The sequence below is a fragment of the Muntiacus reevesi genome, chromosome 11 (genome assembly GCF_963930625.1).
Source record: "Muntiacus reevesi chromosome 11, mMunRee1.1, whole genome shotgun sequence".
Taxonomy (NCBI): domain Eukaryota; kingdom Metazoa; phylum Chordata; class Mammalia; order Artiodactyla; family Cervidae; genus Muntiacus; species Muntiacus reevesi.
Genome location: NC_089259.1, coordinates 27,894,706 through 27,915,242, shown reverse-complemented (window position 1 = coordinate 27,915,242; position 20,537 = coordinate 27,894,706). Strand labels below are relative to the sequence as shown.

Sequence of the window (20,537 nt, the reverse complement as noted above, 5' to 3'; positions counted from 1 at the left end):
TCTGTCCATGGGAGTTCCCAGGCAAGAATGCTGGAGTGGGTTGCCATTTCCTCCTCCAGGGTATCTTCCTAACCCAGGGATCGAACCCAAGTCTTCTGCATTGGCAGGTGGGTTCTTTACCACTGAGCCACCGGGGAAGCCCATGCGACATGGTTAGTGAATGGTTATATCATGGGTCTGATGATCACAAAGACCCAGTTTTAGACATTCTACTCCACCATCAGACCTCAGGGTGGATTTTAGTTTGGGAAAATAACCCTCAAGGTGCATGCATAAGGCCACTTTTCTGTGTGCAGAGGAATGGTCCTCCTGAGAGGGCCCTGAGAATGGGGAGCTGGGATCTGTCCCCTGGTCTTTGCTGGCACCGGGCCGGATGCCCAGGCCAGGCTGGGCAAGAAGCCTGCACCCTGTCATCACTGCCCCGCACGCCAGACACCTCTGAGCTTTGCGGTGTGCATGTGAACTTCTGTCTGGATGCCCTTCCTTTTTCTCTCAGCCCAGAACCTCGTATTTCCCCTTTAAGACCCTGTCCAAAGGTCATGTCCACTTTTCTAATAACCAAATCCTATGGCCCTGACAGAGTCTGTTTTCCCCTCTGTATGTTCCGAAGTGTTCCCACCTGTGCTATAGTGTTTCAGTATAGCAGGAACATTACTTCTGAACTTAAAAAAAAAAAAAATTATTATATTTATTTATTTGGCTGCGCCAGGTCTTAGTTGTGGCACGCGGTAGCTGAAGCATGTGGGATCAGGTTTCCTGATCAGGGATTGAACCCAGGCCCCCTGCTTTGGGAACCCAGAGTCTTAGCCACTGGGCCACGAGGGAAGTACCACTTCTGAATGTTTCTGTCTCCCTCACTGGACTGGGAGCTCTTACACCCAGGGCCATGCTTCCTGCTTCTTTGTCTCTGCCCCAGAGATAAGCAACGGGCATGCCAGCTAGAAGGTGTTCAGTGGGTCAGTGTAGGTTGAATGAATGAATGCAATCCAGCCTTTTGGGCCTAATGTATAGTTATTAAGTGATCAGAAACCACCTTTATAATAATCTCATAAACTTATGAGATTATTTGGTGATCTGTGGTTTTCTCCATATAGTATTATGTTCTCCTTTAGCATTTAGAAAATTCTTTTTAAAAATTACCAGTCTGTCTCAATCATGATACGATAGCCCCCCACCCCCAAAAGAGGTGAGCCCCTGGTTCTACCCCTGCACAGAGCAAGGGCATACTTTCAGGGGTGTGTGTGTGGAGATGGCACCTGGAGTTCAGGTGAGTGAATCCCAGGAAGAGAGTTGTGACCTGCTCATTTTCATGGTCTTACAGTGAGTGAGATGAATTTTTTTTCTGTTGAAAGGTCCCCCCTTAATGGTTGGTGGTTCAGGTGGCAAAAGAGGCCCGGAGGCAGACGGTGTGTCACTGTAAACACTGGTGTTCCCCACGGGCACGTCTTGTTCTGGGCAACTCAACCTGTGATCGGATGGGGAGCAAATCCATTGATCTTGTGACTAGAGTACGTGAAGAGTAATCCTTTTTAAAACGTGAGTCATGGAGCTCTGTGATGAGCCATTTATCTGTGTCTGCTGTGGGAAGGAAGCACGCCAGGGCAAGTTTACGACCGGGTGCTCTCGGCTGTATTTAGGGCTGTTTCCCTCACCTTTACTACACATGGATGAAAATATTAAGCACCTAGAGTTGCTTGTTATCAAACATGGAGTAGATATGTGAACACACAGTAAGTAAGCGGCTTAATCTCTAGGTTTCTGTGTCCGTTTAAACACTCTAATGTTTTGTTTGTTTCGGTCTGCGTGGATTTTTATTTATGCACTTGGTTGTGCTGGATCTTAGCTGCATCGGGTGGGATCTTTAGTTGTGGTGAACTCTTAGTTGCAGAATCTGGGATCTAGTTCTCTGAGCAGGGACTGAACTCAAGCATTGGGAGTGCAGAACGAAATATTCAATCCCCAGTTTTAAGACTTCAATGAAAAACGAAGAGAGAGAAAAAAAAAAAAAAACCATTGCCACCAGACATCTTTTAAAAACAATTGTAGCAGCTGTTGTAAGGGCAGATGACCATACTGGTTCCAGGCACTCAAGGTCAAACCTCCCAGAAAGCAGTCACCTTTACTGGTCTAAAGACAGCCAACATCCAGCACCTGCTTCTCTGTCTCACCCACATCTTACTGGCATCTCTAGGGCCTGGCACTGGTCTTCACTTGATGTTCAGCAAGTGGATGGACACTGCATGTCCACGTGGAAGATATGGTGTTCAGAGGGTGCTTGGTGCAGTGAGAGGCACAGTGTGGGCATCCAAAAAATGTGAGGAAATAGGAATGTAAACATGGAGGTGACCATCAGGAGGCCTGGTCTGGTGAGCACGAGCTCTTGGTCCTGCCTCCTTCCTAGGAGGCAGCAGTGGGTTGAAGTTCCGGGGGAGAGGCGTGTGTGTGTGTGTGTGGGGGGGCAGTGTGGTGTGGTGTGGGGTGGTATGGTGTGGTGCAGGAACCTCAGAGGGGGCTGCGTTTCCTCTGTAATTGCTTCCTTCTCCTCCACCATCTTCCCTGCTGGGGAGGGCCACTCAGCTGGGGACAAGAGGGACTTTCCTAAGGAAGTTTCCATGGTCTCTCCAATTTTCTGCATTCCAATGTAATTTATTTTTTTAATCAGACTTTTGGATAAAATTACACCCTTCCTCTTCCATTATGGCGAACGCTTAAAATTACATTTACACAAACTTCTATTAAAAGTGAAATTCCAGGCCTAAGCTATTGGCAACATTCCCTTTCAAAAGAGAATATGAAGTAAATTAGTTGAGCTGATTAAAAACACCTTCATCAAAGTAGAACTGTTGGTGCCAACAATAAGAGTTGAATTATTGATTTTTAAAAAAATAACAGATGGTACATTAGCAGGGAAGAAAAACGATTTTCCTTCCTGTCCTTCGTTCCTCTGCCGCCCATCTCCCTTTCAGCTACACTTTGGGGACAAGAAGGGACACTGACCTATTGCTGGCAATCGAGGAAAGGGAGGTGATGGAGCAAGGCAGGGGCGACGAAGGCAGAGGATGGGGCCCAGGTTAAATGCGAGGAAAGAAAAGGAGAAGTGCAGACCGTAGGGAGCAGAGGTCAGACGCCTGAAGGAGGCCGCTGTCCCCGCGGGGGGGCGGACACCTCTCCCGGCAGCCCGGCCCCGGGGGACCTCCAGGCCAGAGCCACGAGCCCGGCGGGAGCGGGAAGCGCGCACGAGGGCGCTCCCGCTACCGGCCGCCAGAGGGCGCGTCCGGAGCCGGCGCGGGGCCGGGGAAGGGAGGAGGGGAGCCGCGGAGACGGGTCAGCCGCGGCGGCAGGGGCGGCGGCGGCGGCAGCGGTGCAGCACCGCTCCGCGCGCGTCTCCCGTCCCCGCGCCCGGATAGGGCGCGCAGCCCCGCCGCCGGGATGCGGCCGCCCGCCCGCCGCGGCCGCCGCCTGGCGCTGCCGGCACTGCTCTCGCTGCTCACCTGCTCCCTGGGTAAGTAGCGGGCGGCCCGGGCGCGCACCGGAGAGGCGTGGGCTCCCCGGGCGCAGCCGCCCGCGCCCCGCGTCCGCGCCGGGGGAGACGCCAGGCGGCCCAGCCCTGCCCCTCGGCGCCCGCGCCTCGCCGTCCCGTCCCCGCCGCGCCTGCGGCGGCAGCGCCCTCTCCCGGCGCCCCGGCCGGCCCCGGCTCCCCGGGACCCCGGGACCCCGGGGTGCGCCTGGCTGGCTCCTTTCGGCTCGCTGGGGTCCCGCCGCCGCTCCGGTTCGACTCGCGTCTCCGCGCTTCCTTCCGCTGGGAGCAGGCGGCCGGCCGGGCCGCGAGGGCGCGGCGCCCACCCCCACAGGAAGCGCGGAGTGAATGTGCAACTGCGAGAAACTTTGGAGCGAGGGAAGCGGCGGCCGCGGGCCCGCCCCCCTGCCTTCCGCCCGCGTCCCGCCGGCCCTACGCGCTCCGCGCTGGCTCCGGAGGCTGGAGGCGGGCGGGCGGGCTCCGCGGCCCGGGCTCCCGCGCGCTCTGGCCCGCACCGCCCGGCCGGCCCGTGGGGCGACCAGTGCTGCACCCCCAACCTCGCCCGGGGCTCCCTGTGGGGGTCTCGCGGACCTGCCCGGGTTCCCTAGGCTGGGGTGTTCACCGGGCACCAGCCCCTTCTACCGGATCCTTGACCAGGAAGGGAGGACCGGGTGCCCGGCTGGGCCTTGGGTGTCGGTCGGGGCACGGGGGAGGCCGTAGGGAGTCTTCCGAACCCTGCATTTTCTGGGGAAGAATTAGAGAACTCTGCAAACAGTGCTTGTCTGCTGCTGCTGTAATGCCCCTTCCCTTTTTTTCTTCCGTGCTCGTCTCAAGAGCATCCCCCCCCCCCCATAAAATAATGTGATAAAAGTTTTAAAAAAAAATCATTGCAATTGACTTTCATGGTTGAGGTGTGTTCAAGTTTGAAACCTTGGAGGAAAAATATTCCTATTAGCGTTCTCGGGGTTGTTGTCATCTCAGACTTTTTGTTTCCAGCCTGTTAAGAGGCAGTGATTTCAGATTTTTAGAAATGGCAGAATGGTGCAATTTCGGAAAAGACGTAGCGTCATTGTGCACTGCTGTTTCGGTAGCCCACCGGAACCTTGGCAGCCGTTTCTATTTAGACTTAAAACTCTCGGAATAAGGACCTTGACTGTGTACCCCTGGCCTGTCTATAGCAGTTCAGTAAGTGTGGGAAAAGCCAGTGAGATTAATTGGTAATTGTTCACACGCGTGATTAAGTAACAATGTAATTAAAAATGTTTGGGCACCTTGGGCAGCGAGGGCTGTGATTGACGGTGGGGGGCGCTACTGAACTTGGCGGGGATCTGCTTTAGCAGAAGAGGGCACTGCCGGGGTGGGGGGCGCCGGGGAGGAGGGGGGCTTGGAGGGACTATGAGATTCCCGGCTGCATCAGTTGGCCTGTTGCCTGGACGTTTTGCACCTCACCAAATGGGGTGGGTGGGAGCTGAAATTGGCGTTCTATTTATAGCTCTGCACTTTGTAACTGCTTTACTGGGAATGCAATATTTGTGTGTAATACATTCACTAGAGGGGCTGAAGTGCACACGTGGGTTGCTCTGTGGGTCTGTTTTTCACTGCAGGAAAGGGAATGTCTGCACGTGATAATATATTACCAGACATTCAGAATGAACTAAAATGTCCACACATTCTTAAGAGATGTGTTTTAGCCTTGTGAAGTTGTCAGATAAGCACGATAAATAAGACGTAAAACCTATTAAAAGGTCCCTGTGAGACATTTGGTTTTGTGAAGGGGATTTCATGGGTTGGTACAGACAGGAAGCTGTGTTCTTCCAAATCTGAAGCAAATCATGAGTTCCTTTTACTGTGCTCTGCTTTGATGTTGTGGAGGGATAGGGAGAAATAGAAAGGTGTGTTACCCAGCCTTCATATGTCTTGGAATCAGGATTCTTGGACTCTTGTTGAAATAGAGAACATGATAGGAGTTCCAAGGCATGTGAACAATTCAGTGTAAAAATACCTTAAATATTCCCTGATTAGGGGACCTGACTGTATACTTTAGTTCTCCCACAAGCGTAGTGTATTCATTTAAGCTTTCAGAGAAGTCAACAAGAACATTTCTTTTAAACCCAGACATTTTATTTCTGTTCTACAGACAAAAGTCACTGCAACTTCAGTCCTAAAGTCCAGAGCCAAGACTAGACTCAGAAGATGTATTCATGCCTCTGGGTCAGCCGCTATATGGCTTCTTGTTGCTTTGAATCAAAGTTTTTTCCTATAAAACGGGAGGCATAGACTCGATAAAATACTAGAACTTTGCCATCTCTTACAGTGTCAACTGGTTTTCTTGTGGCAGAGTTTATCCACTATCCCCCAAATGCTTAGTTTTTTCCTGGCTAAACCTCTTAGGGGTCCCCAGTCCCCAGGACACTGGTACTAGGCTGCACAGCAGGAGATAAATACCCGGTGAACCTAAAACCCTCCCTCCCACACCCCGCCAGGGAAAAATTGTCTTCTACAAAACCGGTCCCTGGTGCCAAACAGGTTGGTGACCACTGTCTTAGATAATCAGCAGTGTTATGAACTGAGTTTTGTCCTTCAAATACATGTATTGAAGCACTGATCCTCAATACGACTGTATTTGGAGATGTGCCTTTAAGGAGGTAATCAAAATGGCTCGTCGTAAAGAATCCCCCTTCCTAGGCAGGAGATCCGGGTTTCTTCCTGGGTTGGGAAGATTCCCCTGGAGAAGGGAATGGCAACCCACTCCAGTATTTTTCCCTGGAGAATCCCATGGACAGAGGAACCTGATGTACTACAATCTGTGGGTTCACAGAAAAGTGGGACAGGACTTAGTGATTAAACCACGGCACAGCAAGGTTAAAAGAGTTCATAAGGGCGGGGCTAATCTAGTAGGACTCTTTGTAAGAGGTAGAGACCCCAGAAATGCTCACAGAGAAAGGCTGTATGAGGACACGGGGAGAAATCATCCATCTTCAAGCCAAGGGCAGAGGTCTCAGCAGAAACCAACCCTGCTGGCTCCAAGGTCTTGGACTTCCAGCCACCAGAAGTGTGAGAAATAAGTTTCTGTTGTTTAAGCCCCCTGCCCACCCCACACCCCATAGTTTCTATTATGGTAGCCCTTGCCGACAAAGGTCCGTCTAGTCAAAGCTATGGTTTTTTCCAGTAGTCATGTATGGATGTGAGAGTTGGACCATAAAGAAAGCTGAGTGCCGAAGAATTGATGCCTTTGAACTGTGATGTTGGAGAAGACTTTTGAGAGTCCCTTAGACTCCTAGGAGATCAAACCAGTCAATTCTAAAGGAAATCGATCCTGAATATTCATTGCAAGGGCTGATGCTGAAGCTGAAACTCCAGTACTTTGGCCACTTGATGAGAAGAACTGACTCATTGGAAAAGACCCTGATGCTGGGAAAGATTGAACGCGGGTGCAGAAGGGGATGACAGAGGATGAGATGGTTGGATGGCATCACCGACTCAATGGACATGAGTTTGAGCAAGCTCCAGGAGTTGGTGATGGACAGGGAAGCCTGGTGTGCTGCAGTCTGTGGGGTGGCAGAGAGTCAGACACGACTGAGCCACTGAACTGAGCAGACTAGTAATACAAGGGATGAGGGGAAGGGTGGAGGAGTGGTGGCAGCGGCAGCATGTCCAGTTGAAAAACATTTTCAGTAGCCCTTGCAAACAGGGATAGCCAGTGAGCTGTCTGCAGGGAGTTCTGAGTACGTCTCTTGGTAAAGTTTATTAAAACTGACTGACCCAGCTGCGGTGCAGGCCTCCTGCCATTGTTTCCTCCTCCTCGTTGCCTGTTACATGAATCTGATGGCTGGAGCTATGATGGCCATCTTGTGACCATGAGGTGACCTTGAAAACAGAAGCCAGTAGTTACAATGGTGGAGCAGAAAGGATGGTACCACTTGGGTACCAGGTAGATGTGGAGCACTGTGCCAGCCCACCACTGCCTATTTCCACACATGTATTGTGTGAGATAACAGTCTGTCTTGTTTAAGCCTCAATTGTTGGTTGGTTTTTTTTTTTTTTTTACTACATGCAGCCAAACCTAATTCTCATTGTTACATCTGTGAAGAAGCTTATTTGAACCAATGATAATAGATAGTAACATTTATCTTTCTTATCCCTGTTTCTACTGAGTCAGGATTATATTTCTTAGCACCTGCCAAAATTAGGGGTGATTTTCCACTCTGAGCCAGGATTGCTTGGATTCTTTTCATGGCAACGAATCAGACAGTTTAGGACCCCAAGAGTCAAACCTGGCTCCAGGTTGCTTTGTACTCTTCTGTTTTGGATTTTTTGTGTGTGTGTGTGTTTTGGATTTTTAAGCCCTCCTCTTTATTTCTTCAGTAGTACTCAGATATTACCGGCATAGATTTTAACTGTCTGGGTGGATTCTTTGTTGTTGGACGCCAAGCTGATGTGGCCCCCTTGGTCACCAGCTTGACCCAGGAGTTTGCCTGTAGCCAGTAGTCAGGCTTTTGGGATGAGGCGGTGGAAGCAGAGGGAGGAAGAGCAGCTATTTCAAATGGGGGTGGAGGAGGGGAGGAGATGTCCTGACCCTTGTGTTCAGTTCTTCTGAGGGAAACACTGTGGGCCCGGTACTTAAGTTGTAATTACTGACCTCATTTGGACCATTAAGGGCCAGCTTTTTTTTGCTTTTCATGAAAAACATTATAACAGTTTACAGATTTTACAGGTTTTTGACTCCTTGGAGCAGTACCAAGGGCTTCCCTTGTGGCCCAGATGGTAAAGAACCCGCCTGCCAATGCAGGAGACCTGGGTTTGATCCCTGGATTGTGAAGAGCCCCTGGAGAAGGAAATGGCAAACCCACTCCAGTATTCTTGCCTGGGAAATCCCATGGACAGAGGAGCCTGGTGGGGGACCACAGTCCATAGGGTTGCACAGAGTTGGACACGACTGAAGGGCTGAGCGCACACACACACCTTTCCCAATATAAAGGAGAAGTCACAGTAGGCATCAGGGATTCATTAGACCTCTTATTGATTGAGAGTCTCCCTTAAGGCCCCGTCTTAGAGGTCTGATCACTAAGCTGCTTCCAAAGAAACCAGGTAAGTGCTGATTTGAACTACCAGAACATGTTAATAAGTTTTACATAGTCTTAAAAGGAAAAACTGTACTCAGAGTTTCTTCATCTCTTCAGAAGGTGTTGAGCATCTAGTATGCGCCAGACACTGGGGTTGTTGCAGGAAGAACCTGATCTAGCCTGTTTCTACTCTCATGGAGCTCGCAGTCTGGGAAGGGAAGGTGACATCGAACAGGAGCACCAGTCTGCCCAGTGCTGTGGTGTTGTCAGGGTGCTGTGACAAGTGTTTCAGGGTCATTGTTCGTCTCTCAAGTCGTGTCCGACTCTTTGTGACCCCATGGACTGTAGCCCACCAGGCTCCTCTGTCCATGGGATTCTCCAGGCAAGGATACTGGAGTGGGTTGCTGTGCCCTCCTCCAGGGGATCTTCCCCACCCAGGGATCAAACCCACGTCTCTTGTGTCTCCTGCATTGCAGGCGGATTCTTTATCTCTGAGCCACCAGGAACTGATGAGGCTTTACTGGAAGTCTGGAGCTGAGGTTCTCCATGGGGAGTGGGGGTGGGGGTGGTCACCTTGCCCCCCAGGGAATCTTTGTCGATACGGAGAGATCAGGACTGTCACAGGGGGTGGTTTGGCAGGGGCACTGCTGAGCAACCCACAGTGCATGGGGCATCCCCTTCCCCGCTCAAAGAATCAGTTTTCCGGTTCAAACCAGCAATAACGCCAGGCTGAGAAGCCCTGAAGTTTCTCAAGGCAGGGCCTTGGAGCTCAGAGCTGAAGGGGAAGCAGAGCTTAGCTACCATGGGGAGGAAGGAGGGGCCAGGACAAGGCTCTGGCTGGAGGAAGCTGGTGGAGAAAGGACGAGACTGGACAGGGGAGGGGGCTGGAAGTTCCATGGGGGCCTCGCAGACCAGCGTGGGGATTTTGGACTTGGCCCTTAGAGCGGTGGGGAGCTGTTGCAGCGCTGTCATAGGCAGTGATGTGATTTGACTTAACATGTTAAGAAGCTCAAGCTGGTGGTTCTGTAGAACAGGGATGCACGGGGGCCGGTGTGGATGTAGGGGACAGACAAGTGAGGAGGCTGCCAGAGTCAACCTGGCGAGAGCTGATTACAAGTCAGAGGTGCAGTGGTTGACTGGTCCAGTGGGCCGAGAGGAGGGCCAAGGATGAGTCACAGGCTCCCGCGCTGAGTGTAGGTGGAGAGCAGAGCTGTTTACTGATACAGGCGCTGATGGAGAAGGACCAGATGTGGTCAGAGGAAAAAATTGTTTTATTGTAGTTAAATATATATATAGCATAAAATGAATCATTTGAACCATTTTTAAGTGTGTAGTTCTGTGGCATGAAGTTACCCAGACAGTTTTCTAAAGTTTGCTTTTAATTTTAGGGGGAGGTGAAGATGAGTTCTGTTTGGACAGGTTGAGTTTGGGGTGCCTGTGAGATGCTTGGGTACCATGTCCAGTAGCCATGAGATCCACTGACGGTCTGGACCTCAGAGGAGAGGTCCGCGTGAGAGAGATTTAAGGGGAAATTTGAGTTCATTTCTTTTTTTCTTTTTTCTTTTTTTAAAGAATAGGGCCTTGATTGACAACATAAACTTATTTAAACATTTATTAATACTAAAAATGTCTGTGTAATGAAATTGGAGAAGCAAACAGGCTTTATCTGTAAAGCTGATCTGATGTAGAGCAGCAGGTTTAACCAATACAAATGAGTTGAAGTATCATCAAATAAGATTTGAATGCATCTCAACTATAGCAGTGCCAGTCTCTCCTAGGGATACGACTTACTTTCACTCCTAAAGGAATATTTTATGATCTTACAAGGTGATATGTTTTGGTTTACATCATTACTTCCCATAAGAAGCTCAAGGCTCTTTACACATCACACTGAATTTATCTTCTCCAGATCCTCGAGGGTGGATAGGCAGGAGCTTGTTTGTCATTTATGAGTTGAAGGAAGCAAAGGAAGATAAATGGCCAAAGCCAGTTGGGGGGAGGAAAAAAAAAAAGACAGGTGTTCTATTCCTTTGAGTGGATGTCAGACTTTAGCACAATGGGAACACTTCAGGGTCTTAGAGTCTTGTTTGTTAAAATGCAGATTTCTGGGTTCCAGCTGCAGCTTTTTCTGATTCAGGAGCGTCAAGACAAGGCCCCATGGATCTGTGTCTTTAACAAGGCACCAGATGAGTTGTGTCTGCTGGCATGTTGCAGAGCCCTGTTGGGACCATCCTGGCCCGGGTGTGAACTGGGACGGTCACTGATGGTTTCTGTGCCCGTCTGTAGAATGTAAGGGTGGTTGCTGGTTGCTTTGTCTTAAGGTGAAGTAAGGAGCTGTTAATGGGGAAAGCAGAGTGTGGGGGTGAGGCCTGATACTCAGCATTCAGGGGCTCTGCCTTCTTGGGAAGGAACTGAGAGACCCCAGAATTGGAACTCAGAAGGCTTCCTCTGGTTCCAGTATCGTTGGGCAGGTTTATAGATGCTACTGGAAGGACTGTAGCGCCTGGAGTGTGAGTGTCAAAACCTGGAGCAGTGGGCTGTTGGAGCAGAGGTTTTTGGACTCGAGATGAGTTCCTGGAACGTCTCAGACTGTGGGTACCATGGATTCAGTGGCACTGACCGGTGTGCTTTTGGGGACCCACTTTTTTGTGTGGCTGTGCCTGGTCTTCGTTGCCAGGCTTTTCTCTCATTGGGGGCTCCTCGTTATTGCGGTGGCTTCTCTTGTGACCCTTCCCCGGCTTCAGAGCACAGGCTCAGTAGTTGTGGCCCTTGGGCTTAGCTGCTCTGCGGCCTGTGGGATCTTCCCAGATCAGGGATTGAACCTGTGTCTCCTGCACTGGCCGGAGGATTCTTTACCACTGAGCCACCAGGAAGCCCTGGGACCCACATTTTATATTTCAAAACGAAGGTACTAAAAGTCAGGCATAAAACGAGCCTGACGGTTGACTGCCGAATGTTCTCCAGAAGCATAATGGAGTTGGACGGAGCCCTGACTTCTTGCGTTGGCATGTTTGCTCGCCCGGACCCCCTCCTGGTGTTCTGGGGGGTGGGGGGTGTGCGCAGGGTTCTTCTCCCCTCACCCACGACTCCGCCTGTGGACCCTGCTTATGACTTCCTGGCCAAACTCTGTCTGAGTTGGAGTTTGCTTCTTTTCAGATCCTGAGTGGCATATGGGTTTTCATATCATCTGTTTAAATGAGATATGAATCAAAGAAGCAGAAGATCTTTTCCTTCCTAAAATATATAATTCTTTCCTTTTTCTCTTTTCCCCGCTCCGTTTATTGTCCCTCCTGTACATATGCTAACCCTCCGGCACGTGGAGTATGTTGGTCCTGGCAAACGTTGCTGCCGAGTGAGGGAAAGCCTGCGTTCCAGACTCCATATCCCGCTGATTTCTGTGAGGAAACAGGGGACGTGTTTCAGATGGAGTGAGATCCAGTGTGAGCAGCCGGGGGCTCGGGCAGGAGGAAAGCGGGGTCTGTGTGCTCTCTACCTTTGGGGAGCCTTGCCTCTCCTGACTTCTCCCAACTGGCTGCATCCTTTGAAAAGGTTGGGAATCCCATGGAACACAGCGAAGGGGTTCTTGAACCTGAATGCCGTGCAGTTCTCTACCTGCTGTGGTGGTGGAATGGTGCTGGCGTCGTCCCCAAAGCAGGGAATCTCTTTTCCCGAGAATTTGCTGTTTGTATTTGGCCCCTGAGCAAAAGTCTCTAGCTCTTCTGTCCATCCTTGCTGACTCTTAAGGAGAGGGCTCAGAAAACCCCTCACACGCTTGCCTTCTCTCTGCCTCGCCACGCCTTTCTGTCTCCTTGGCAGTTGAGTCCCTGAGATGTTGGGGTTCCCCTGCTCCCATCTTGAGCATCCAACTGTGTGGCTCTGGTTCCACCACGCCGCGCGGAGACTCCGAGTGTGGAAATTCCTCTCGCGCCTCTGCGCTGAGCTGCGCTGGGGACCAGGCCGTGAGGGGGGTGTTGCCACTTGAATCCCCTGCAGCATCTCGGGAAGCTGGGAACCACGTTGAGTTCTCCCACAGTCTGCTCACTGTCCTTTATCCTGTAGCATCTGAATGGCGCCCCAGGCTACCCCATCGCTCAGATCTGAAACCCGGAGTCACCCACACTCGTCTCCCTGTCGGCCCTTGCCTGCCCTCATCCGCTCGTGGGGTCCGTCTCCAGACCTGGAGATGCGGCTGCTTTAACACCCCAGCTGCACTATGGCTCCCCGCCTGCCGCGCCCAGGAGTCGCCTCACCTTCATTAGGTCCCTTGGCTCTCGGGGTCTGGCTCCATCACCCCCTGGCCCGTGTGTCTGTGTGTGTGGTCTCCCCACAGCCCACCCCACACGCTGCCTCTGGAAACTGGTCTCAGGCACACATCTCACCACGGCATCCCCCTTCTTAAAAGCCTCAGAAAGCTTTCAGTAGCACTCAGTAAAACCGGACCGACCCCTTTCAGGACATGGCCCAGCCATTCCAGCCGCACCCCGGCCCCAAGCCACACAGCACCCCACTCTGCCCCGCCGAGGCGTCCGTGCCGGGTGCTCCTCCGCTCCCCGCAGCGCCCGAGCTCCAGGCTCGCTGCGCCGTTGGACGTGCTTTGTGTGCAGAAGCCTGTTTCCGGGCCTCCTCCTCTTGCGCTTGGCGTCTCTGTGGCCTGGCGTTGAACTTGCTGCCCTGCTGGTGCTCTGCCCTCCCTCCTTCTCGGGGGCTCTCTGGGCAGCGGTGCCGTCAGAGGGCCCCCGTCTGCCCTTGGCTGTTGACACAGGACTTGTCCGTGGGGTTAGACCGTCACCTGCTTCATCATCCTCACCCAGCTCCTAGCATAAAGCGTGGTGCTTAACTCAAGTAGCCCCTCTTTGATCTTCTGTTGAACACGCGAAAGCATGCATTAATAAAGATACTGACAATGGCTGCTCACACCCAGAGCCCCCAGCACGTGCCAGGCAGGCCCCATTCTGAGCCCGTGTGGTGTGCTGCGTGGGCTCACCCCTGGGCTCTTCAGCTGCCTTGGTTCTGCCCTTCTGTCCTCAGCCCCGCAGAGGCACGGGTGCTCCCTGAGGAGTACCCCCCACTTCCCCCCACGTCCACAACCCTGGAGACGGCGGCTTTGTCAGAGGAGCGTGAGGAATGCAGGTGCTTGGGCAGCCGCCTTTGTTTCTGTTCCCGCTGCTGCCAGGGATTATCTTCAAAGCAGGTCGTGGAACCAGTTAAATTGGCTGCAGGCCTTGCATCCCGGAGTCCAGGCCCCTTTGGAGGAGCTGGAATTAAACCTGGAAGCCCTAGGGAGCCGGCGCTGCCCGGGGCGGGGTTGGCCACTGAAACCTGTTATGTGAAGTAGGTCACAGCAGAGAACGGACCAGGGGGAGCCCTGAGCCTGGAGGCGCCAGCCGAAGCTCCCAGGGGTGGGCTCTGTCCCAGACGGCTGGTCCCGGGCCCCATGGTGCTCGTTTATTTCCCCCAGAGACACCTCCTGAGCCTTTAGTCCTTCTGAACCTTCGCTAAACCCTTTCTGCCCATCCCACTGCATCCTGGCAGCTCTCCTCTGAGGGGGCCACTTAGGGTCTTACTGTTTTCCGTGTTTGGTACTTAATTTGGTTTCTGTGGTAAAGGTTACAAGGAGAATTTGGGAGGGTGAGTTGGCCACAGGAACAAAGCAGAGTTGCTTTGGGAGGCTCAGGGGTCTTTTCTTGCCTGGGCCGGTCCTGCTGCCTCCCTCCCCTGGGAGGATGGACCGGAAGACAGTTGATTAGTGTTGCTTAAATGCATCGCAATTAATTCCTCTCCCGTTTCTTATACTCTAGGGCCGAGGCTAGCCTATAAATCTCAGGCCCGGGATTGCTGTAAAATTTGATGTATCTCTCGGGGTAGGTGTGCTCACACACATTCGTTGGCTTGAATTATCTAAAGTTATCATGAGAAAGGTCTTATTTCTATTGCCTGCCCTGATTTGCACTTTAAATATAGTTCCCTGTAGCAGTTACAGGAATGCATGTTGAAGATAGAAAAGGGAAAATTACTTTTTAAACAGCCGCTTGGCATAGAAGAGCGTGATTTACCTTTTAGAATATTTCTCCAAGTGTGCATTAAGGCCAAGCTTTCAAGAATATTTCTTTCCCCCCATTGAATCTGGAAATTAGTATGGAGCCAAACAGCAAACACAGCTCCTGGCAGCCACCCCTCCTTGATGGGGTCTCCGCCTCCCTCCTGCTGTGGGACAGTCCCACTCTGTATTCTTGTTAGGGTTGTCGAAGGGGACAGATAATTTCTTACCTCACTCGCTAATTTTCCTCACTTTCCTCCTCTGTCAGCACCGTTTCTCCTTCATTTCCACAAACTGCAAAAGCTGGGATTTTGTTGGTAAGGTATAAGTCACTGAGTTGTGTCCGACTCTTTGTGACCATGGATTCCTGTGTCCATGGGATTTCCCAGGCAAGAATACTGGAGTGGGTTGCCATTCCCTTCTCAGGGGATCTTCCCGGACTAGGGATTGAACCCAGGTCTCCTGCATTGCAGGCGGATTCTTTACCATCTGAGCCAACAGGGAAGGTGGTAGGAATTCTGTCAGTGATTCATTATTTTATATTTGGATTTGTTAATGAGATAGCATATCCTGTGCCTTCAAAATGCATTTGGTTCCTTGATGATTTACTTTATTTAGGTTATGGAAATGCAAAGATAAAACCAACTAGTGTGTTTCTTAATATTCATCTGATGGGGATTATCTTGCCATTTTCTGATTTGTTCTTATGTGTGCAAGTAACTGCATTTCTTATGTTATTGCTTTAAATATTATATAATTTATTTCTGTCATGGGAAAAAGGAGTTTTTAATTTCATAGCAGAGTGATGGGGAGAAATAAGTTTTGTTTGTTCCCTGTTTTTAAAGGATATTTTAACTTTTTGTTGACATTTAGTGGCCAAGTCATCTCCAGTTCCTTGGGACTTCATAGACTGTAGCCCGCCAGGCTTCTCTGTCCTTGAGGTTCTCCAGGTAAGAATACTGGAGTGGGTTGCCATGCCCTCCAGGGGATCTTCACGACCCAGGGATGGAACCACATCTCCTAAATTGGCAGGTGGATTCTTTACCACTAAGCCACCTGGGAAGCCAGTGTATTTTTTGCAGAGAATTAAAATCTAGTTTACCCTTCACTCAGTTAAGCCTTGTCTGGATAAAAGTATGGTGTTTTTATTCCATAAAGACAAGGAGGATTTGTGGAATTCACTTGATTTATGGGGAGCATCTTTCCTGAAGGTAATTCTTACTTTAAACAGTAACACTGTCAGCTAACATTAGCTGCTTGTTTATGTAAGGTGATGTGTTAGTAGTATTTAGGACCAATACATACCAAAGACACTTTTTCTTCAGTACAGTCTGTGTTCTGAGGGCCAGGGCTTTTGTGTTGACACACTCTTCTTTTTCACATGGCCACCTGGCCTTGGCAGAAAAATGAGGTTAAGACTAACCCTGCTTATTAGCCGAGGAGTCACTGAATTTGTTACATTGGGAAGATTATTTTTTTCTTGGTAAAAGGAAAATCTAATCCAGAGAGCTTTGACTGTCCATGCTCAGAATTAGGCATCGATGAGGTTGGGGGAGGACTTCCCCTGGTGGCTCCATGGTAAGGTATCCCCCTGCAAAGCGGGAGCCACAGGAGATTCTGGAAGATTCCATGGAGAAGGGCATGTCAACCCACTCCAGTATTCTTGCCTGGTAAATCCCATGGACAGAGGAGCCTGAGGGGCTACAGCTGGACATGACTGAAGCAACTTAGCAGACATGCACAGGGTTGGGGGAGATGGGTTTTTGAGACTCAAGAGTCCTGTATTAGATCGACTGCAGTTTCATAGGTTGACACACTGTTTCATTTTCTAGAATTCTGTGATGCTGAGGCATTGATGTGTTGCAGTTTCCCCTCAAGATGTTTATTAATAATCCCATTTTTGGGATCTTCTTAAGGGTTTTAAATGTGTTTGCTAGTTTAGAGATAAGTAAAACAAAACCGAAATATTAAATACCCAGAAGCAGAATGTGAATGGTGTTTGATGTTAAATCTCTTCTCCCTCCTTAGAACTTTGTGAATGATTTGGGCTTTGCATTTGTCTTGGAGGGTGTGTGTGTGTAAAAAGTGAATTAGGCATCGATTCAGTGACCATGAATTAAGTGGGGGCACTAAACTCCTTTGTTCTACAGGGTTGGCGATGTCAGTGTAAGGAGACAGCCCTTAAATGATGACTCGGGAAGCCTTTCATTCATTTGTTCACTCATTCGATAAATACTTATTGACTTTCTTCTGTGTTGAAGGGGGCAAACAGTACATAAAACCACATTCCTGCCTTCATGAAGCTTACATTAAACTAACATAGAAGACAAGCAGTAAACAAATAGCTGTAGACTGTGTCAGTGGTGGTAAGGGCTCTGAAGAAGAATAAGGCAGAGTGAAGGGTGGGGAGGGGGTGTCGGGGTGGGGGGAGCACTGTACTCTCCGGAGCCTCATACACTGCTACCTGGGATTCAGTGCCCACAGAGAGGTTCATCTGGATTTTACCTGACTTCTGAAATGTCATCCTGGAAGTGGGAGTGATTAAACCACGTTAGTCATTTGCTTCCGAGTGTGCATATGTTTTAGATTTGAGGCAGTGGATGTCTGGGACTGGGGTGGGAGGATTCCAGGCATCAGGATGGGTGGTCCTGTTTCCTGCTTCCGAGCAGGGTCTTCTCCATTACCTAGAATCCTGTCCTGCCCACCCCCCATGCGCTGTGTGCTGCGCTGTTCTTGCCTGGAATTGCCTGGCCAGCCCCTCATACCTTCTTGCTCCATGGCATTGTTTTCTCTTGGGAATGCTTATTGAAGAAAACAGACTCTATGAAATGCTTTCCCCTTAGCTTTTCAGGAGAAATGCACTGTAAAGTTAAGGTATGTTTTTGTCTGGTTAACCTTCCTGACTGGTTTATCATTTTACTTCCTATTTTCCACGTGTTTCTGTCAGATGATTATTATTATTTTAATGTAGAGCCTAGATGTGTCTCTGGGGATATCTTTGTCTATTTATGGGCTCCGACTCAAGGTCATTCTAAATGGGGAGTGATTCTACTTCCTCTCTCTCCCCTGGCCCCGTGGCTTTGGCCGGGTTCTGGTAACTCTCCCCACATGCCTGGAGCAGCCTCTGCACCACAGTGCTGACCCGAATCCGCGGAGGCGGATGGCTTGCCCCAGATTTCGCTCCGCTGGCTGCCCGCTGGGCTCTGGCAGGGATGTGAGAGTGGGAATTTGCACTTCTTCCCGGTGGAATCTCAGCAATTCCCCTTTGCTTTGGAAAGCACCAGAATTCAGGTTTCTAGGAAGTTGTACTCCGTATGCCTCTGTCTATGGTTTATAGCTACAGATACAAATGGTATCCTCATTCTTTAGATGCACTGTTTCCTTCACTGGGAAGCTGTACCTGTTGACTTCACACCAGTGGGTGTTCTTAGGTCTGGAGAAAGGCAGCCTTTGGTACTAGTTTGCAGCAATGCAGCTGCTTTTAAAATGAGCAGAATTTATTCTGTTTAAGTATATTTTTTTCCCCATTTTAAGCAAAACTGTTGAATATGAGAATGGATCTTAATTGCTGATTTTAATGTGCAAATGTTTCTTATTTCTCTCTTCCCTCCAGCTTTGGCTTTGGTTTCTGAAGATGTGAAGAAAGAGGCCAAACAGTCTAAGGTACTAATTCTAAACTCAAATCTATTCTTGCAGTCTGAGATTTGTCTGTCTTTTCTTTAACGGGAGCTATAATGATTTCATCTTTCAACGAATTAATGAAATGTTGGTCAACATCGATATTTGAATCCACAGCAGCAACTCACAGATAGTCTTGCTTAAAAAAAAAAATCCTTTTATAATGATTTCATCTTTCAACGAATTAATGAAATGTTGGTCAACATCGATTTTTGGTTTTGTTTTTAATTTTTTTTTTATTAGTTGGAGGCTAATTACTTCACAACATTTCAGTGGGTTTTGTCATACATTGACATGAATCAGCCATGGAGTTACATGTATTCCCCATCCCGATCCCCCCTCCCACCTCCCTCTCCACCTGATTCCTCTGGGTCTTCCTAGTGTACCAGGCCCGAGCACTTGTCTCATGCATCCCACCTGGGCTGGTGATCTGTTTCACTATAGATAATATCAACATCGATTTTTGAATCTGCAGTAGCAACTCACAGATAGTCTTGCTTAAAAAAAAATTCTTTATTAAGGCAGATCCACTTGGTTTTAAATTTTATCTTAAGAAAAAAGGTGTTCGGATATGGAGCTAGGCATTTTAGAAGTCTTAACTTGGATACTCTAGATTTTTTCTGGTCTTACCACGTCTTAGGTTGTTGTTCAGTGGCCCAGTCGTGTCTGACTCTTTGAGACCCCATGGACTTCACCTTGGACCTAGTTTTCCCAGCCTGTGAAACGTGTGCTGTGTTGGGGTCACAAGTCCCTGAGTGCCCCTCCCCTTGAGGTGACATTATGTGAGAGGGCATCCTGGGGGCTGGCTGAGAGACCCCAAAGGTGACCACCAGGTTCCTTGTACAGTCAGAACTTGAAACGAAGACGTGGGGGACCCATGCAGAGGAAACAGCATTTTTCCAAATCTCAGAGCTGCTCTTCTCCCATCACTAGTTGCATTCAAGAACTGCATCTAAATTTTACCATTTGGGGTTGCATTAGATCAGTTTAGCATTTGAGAAAGAGAATATTTTTAAAATATGAATTGTTTTTGTCGCATTAATTAAGGCTCAGTTGACTCTCTTTTTTTACCCCAGAATTAGTATAAAAGCGTTTTTAAATAGAATGTTTCTTTTACCAACAGAGTGTGATCTGTTCTAACTATACCATGGGGTTCCCACACAAGGGAAATGAGGAAAATAATTCTTTATGGTTTTATAATTCTTTATGGTTAATAAAGCATTTCAGATGTTTGATTCGGTTTGCTTTTCTCAGTGGTCGTTTTATTGCTAAGTAAAACAGATACTCGCATACAGAACAGAGAAAATACACGCTTAGAGAAGTGAGTTGATCGAGGTCACGTGATTATTAAAAGGTGAAGTCAGAATCCACACTTTCAGACTCCTGGAATTTTTCATGCTGTAATTTTGTATTACGTTGTCATGTGTATTGTCACGTGTTTGTTTGGCCATAATGAAGCTCATTATGACTTTAAGGGTTATTAATAGGAAATTAAAATTTTATATAATAGATTTAGGAATTATAGCACATACTTTCAAATATAGGTTTTTATTCATCTTTCCATAAAAGGAAATACATATATTGTTGGCCTTAAATACTTATATGAATATAAGTAGAGATAAGGTAAGTCCTATATCTTAGTGTCATTTTTTTCATGCAAAGGTATTAAAGTCCTTGAAAAGTGTCATTAACCCCATCTGTGCTTGGCTACGGAGCCAAAAAGCCATTAATCCCCTGAGGAGAGGCAGTGATGAAATGTCTACTGTAGCCCATGCCAAGGCTGGGAGACGGAGGAGAATCGATTTGTCTGAGGCCGTCCAGACTCTGTAGATGAACCGAGACAGGACTTACGGCCCTTGGCAATGACCCTGTTCACTGGGGTTATCACTGGCGTATCGCTCTCAGCGCTGCCAGGAGCTGTCCCTGCCGCCCAGAAGGCCACCCCCGTCCTGCTCGCCCCACTGCTCACTGCAGTCAAGGGCCCTGGCTCCCGAGAACCAGGCCAGTCCCGCTCAGAGCTGGGGGCCTGCCCCATGCCAGTCATACCCTGGCTGGCATCAGGTGGCTCCTCACAGGAATCCCGAGGCGGCCATGCCCTGCCGTCCCACCTGGGGCCTGCCCTCTGGCCCAGGTGCCTCTCCTGGCTCCTGGGTCCCTGGCTCTGCTGAGTTCTGGCCCACCCCGGCTTTCCGTGGAGCCTGCCCTGCGCACCTCATCCTATGTATGGCCTCCTCGGAGCCTG

The 20,537-nt window shown here is 49.5% G+C and overlaps 1 protein-coding gene across 2 annotated transcripts in view; it reads left to right on the top strand.

The window, feature by feature from the left end:
- Positions 1-3,299: 3,299 nt before the first annotated feature.
- The window catches only part of B3GLCT (beta 3-glucosyltransferase), a 110,485-nt gene continuing 93,247 nt past the window's right edge, over positions 3,300-20,537 (top strand). The window contains exons 1-2 of one of the 2 annotated variants that reach the window (XM_065902150.1): positions 3,300-3,502; positions 18,231-18,280. In XM_065902150.1, coding sequence (XP_065758222.1) covers positions 3,430-3,502; positions 18,231-18,280 — 123 coding nt within the window. In that variant the 5' untranslated portion in view covers positions 3,300-3,429. The remainder of the gene's footprint in view (positions 3,503-18,230; positions 18,281-20,537) is intronic. The other variant, XM_065902151.1, reaches the window with a different exon arrangement.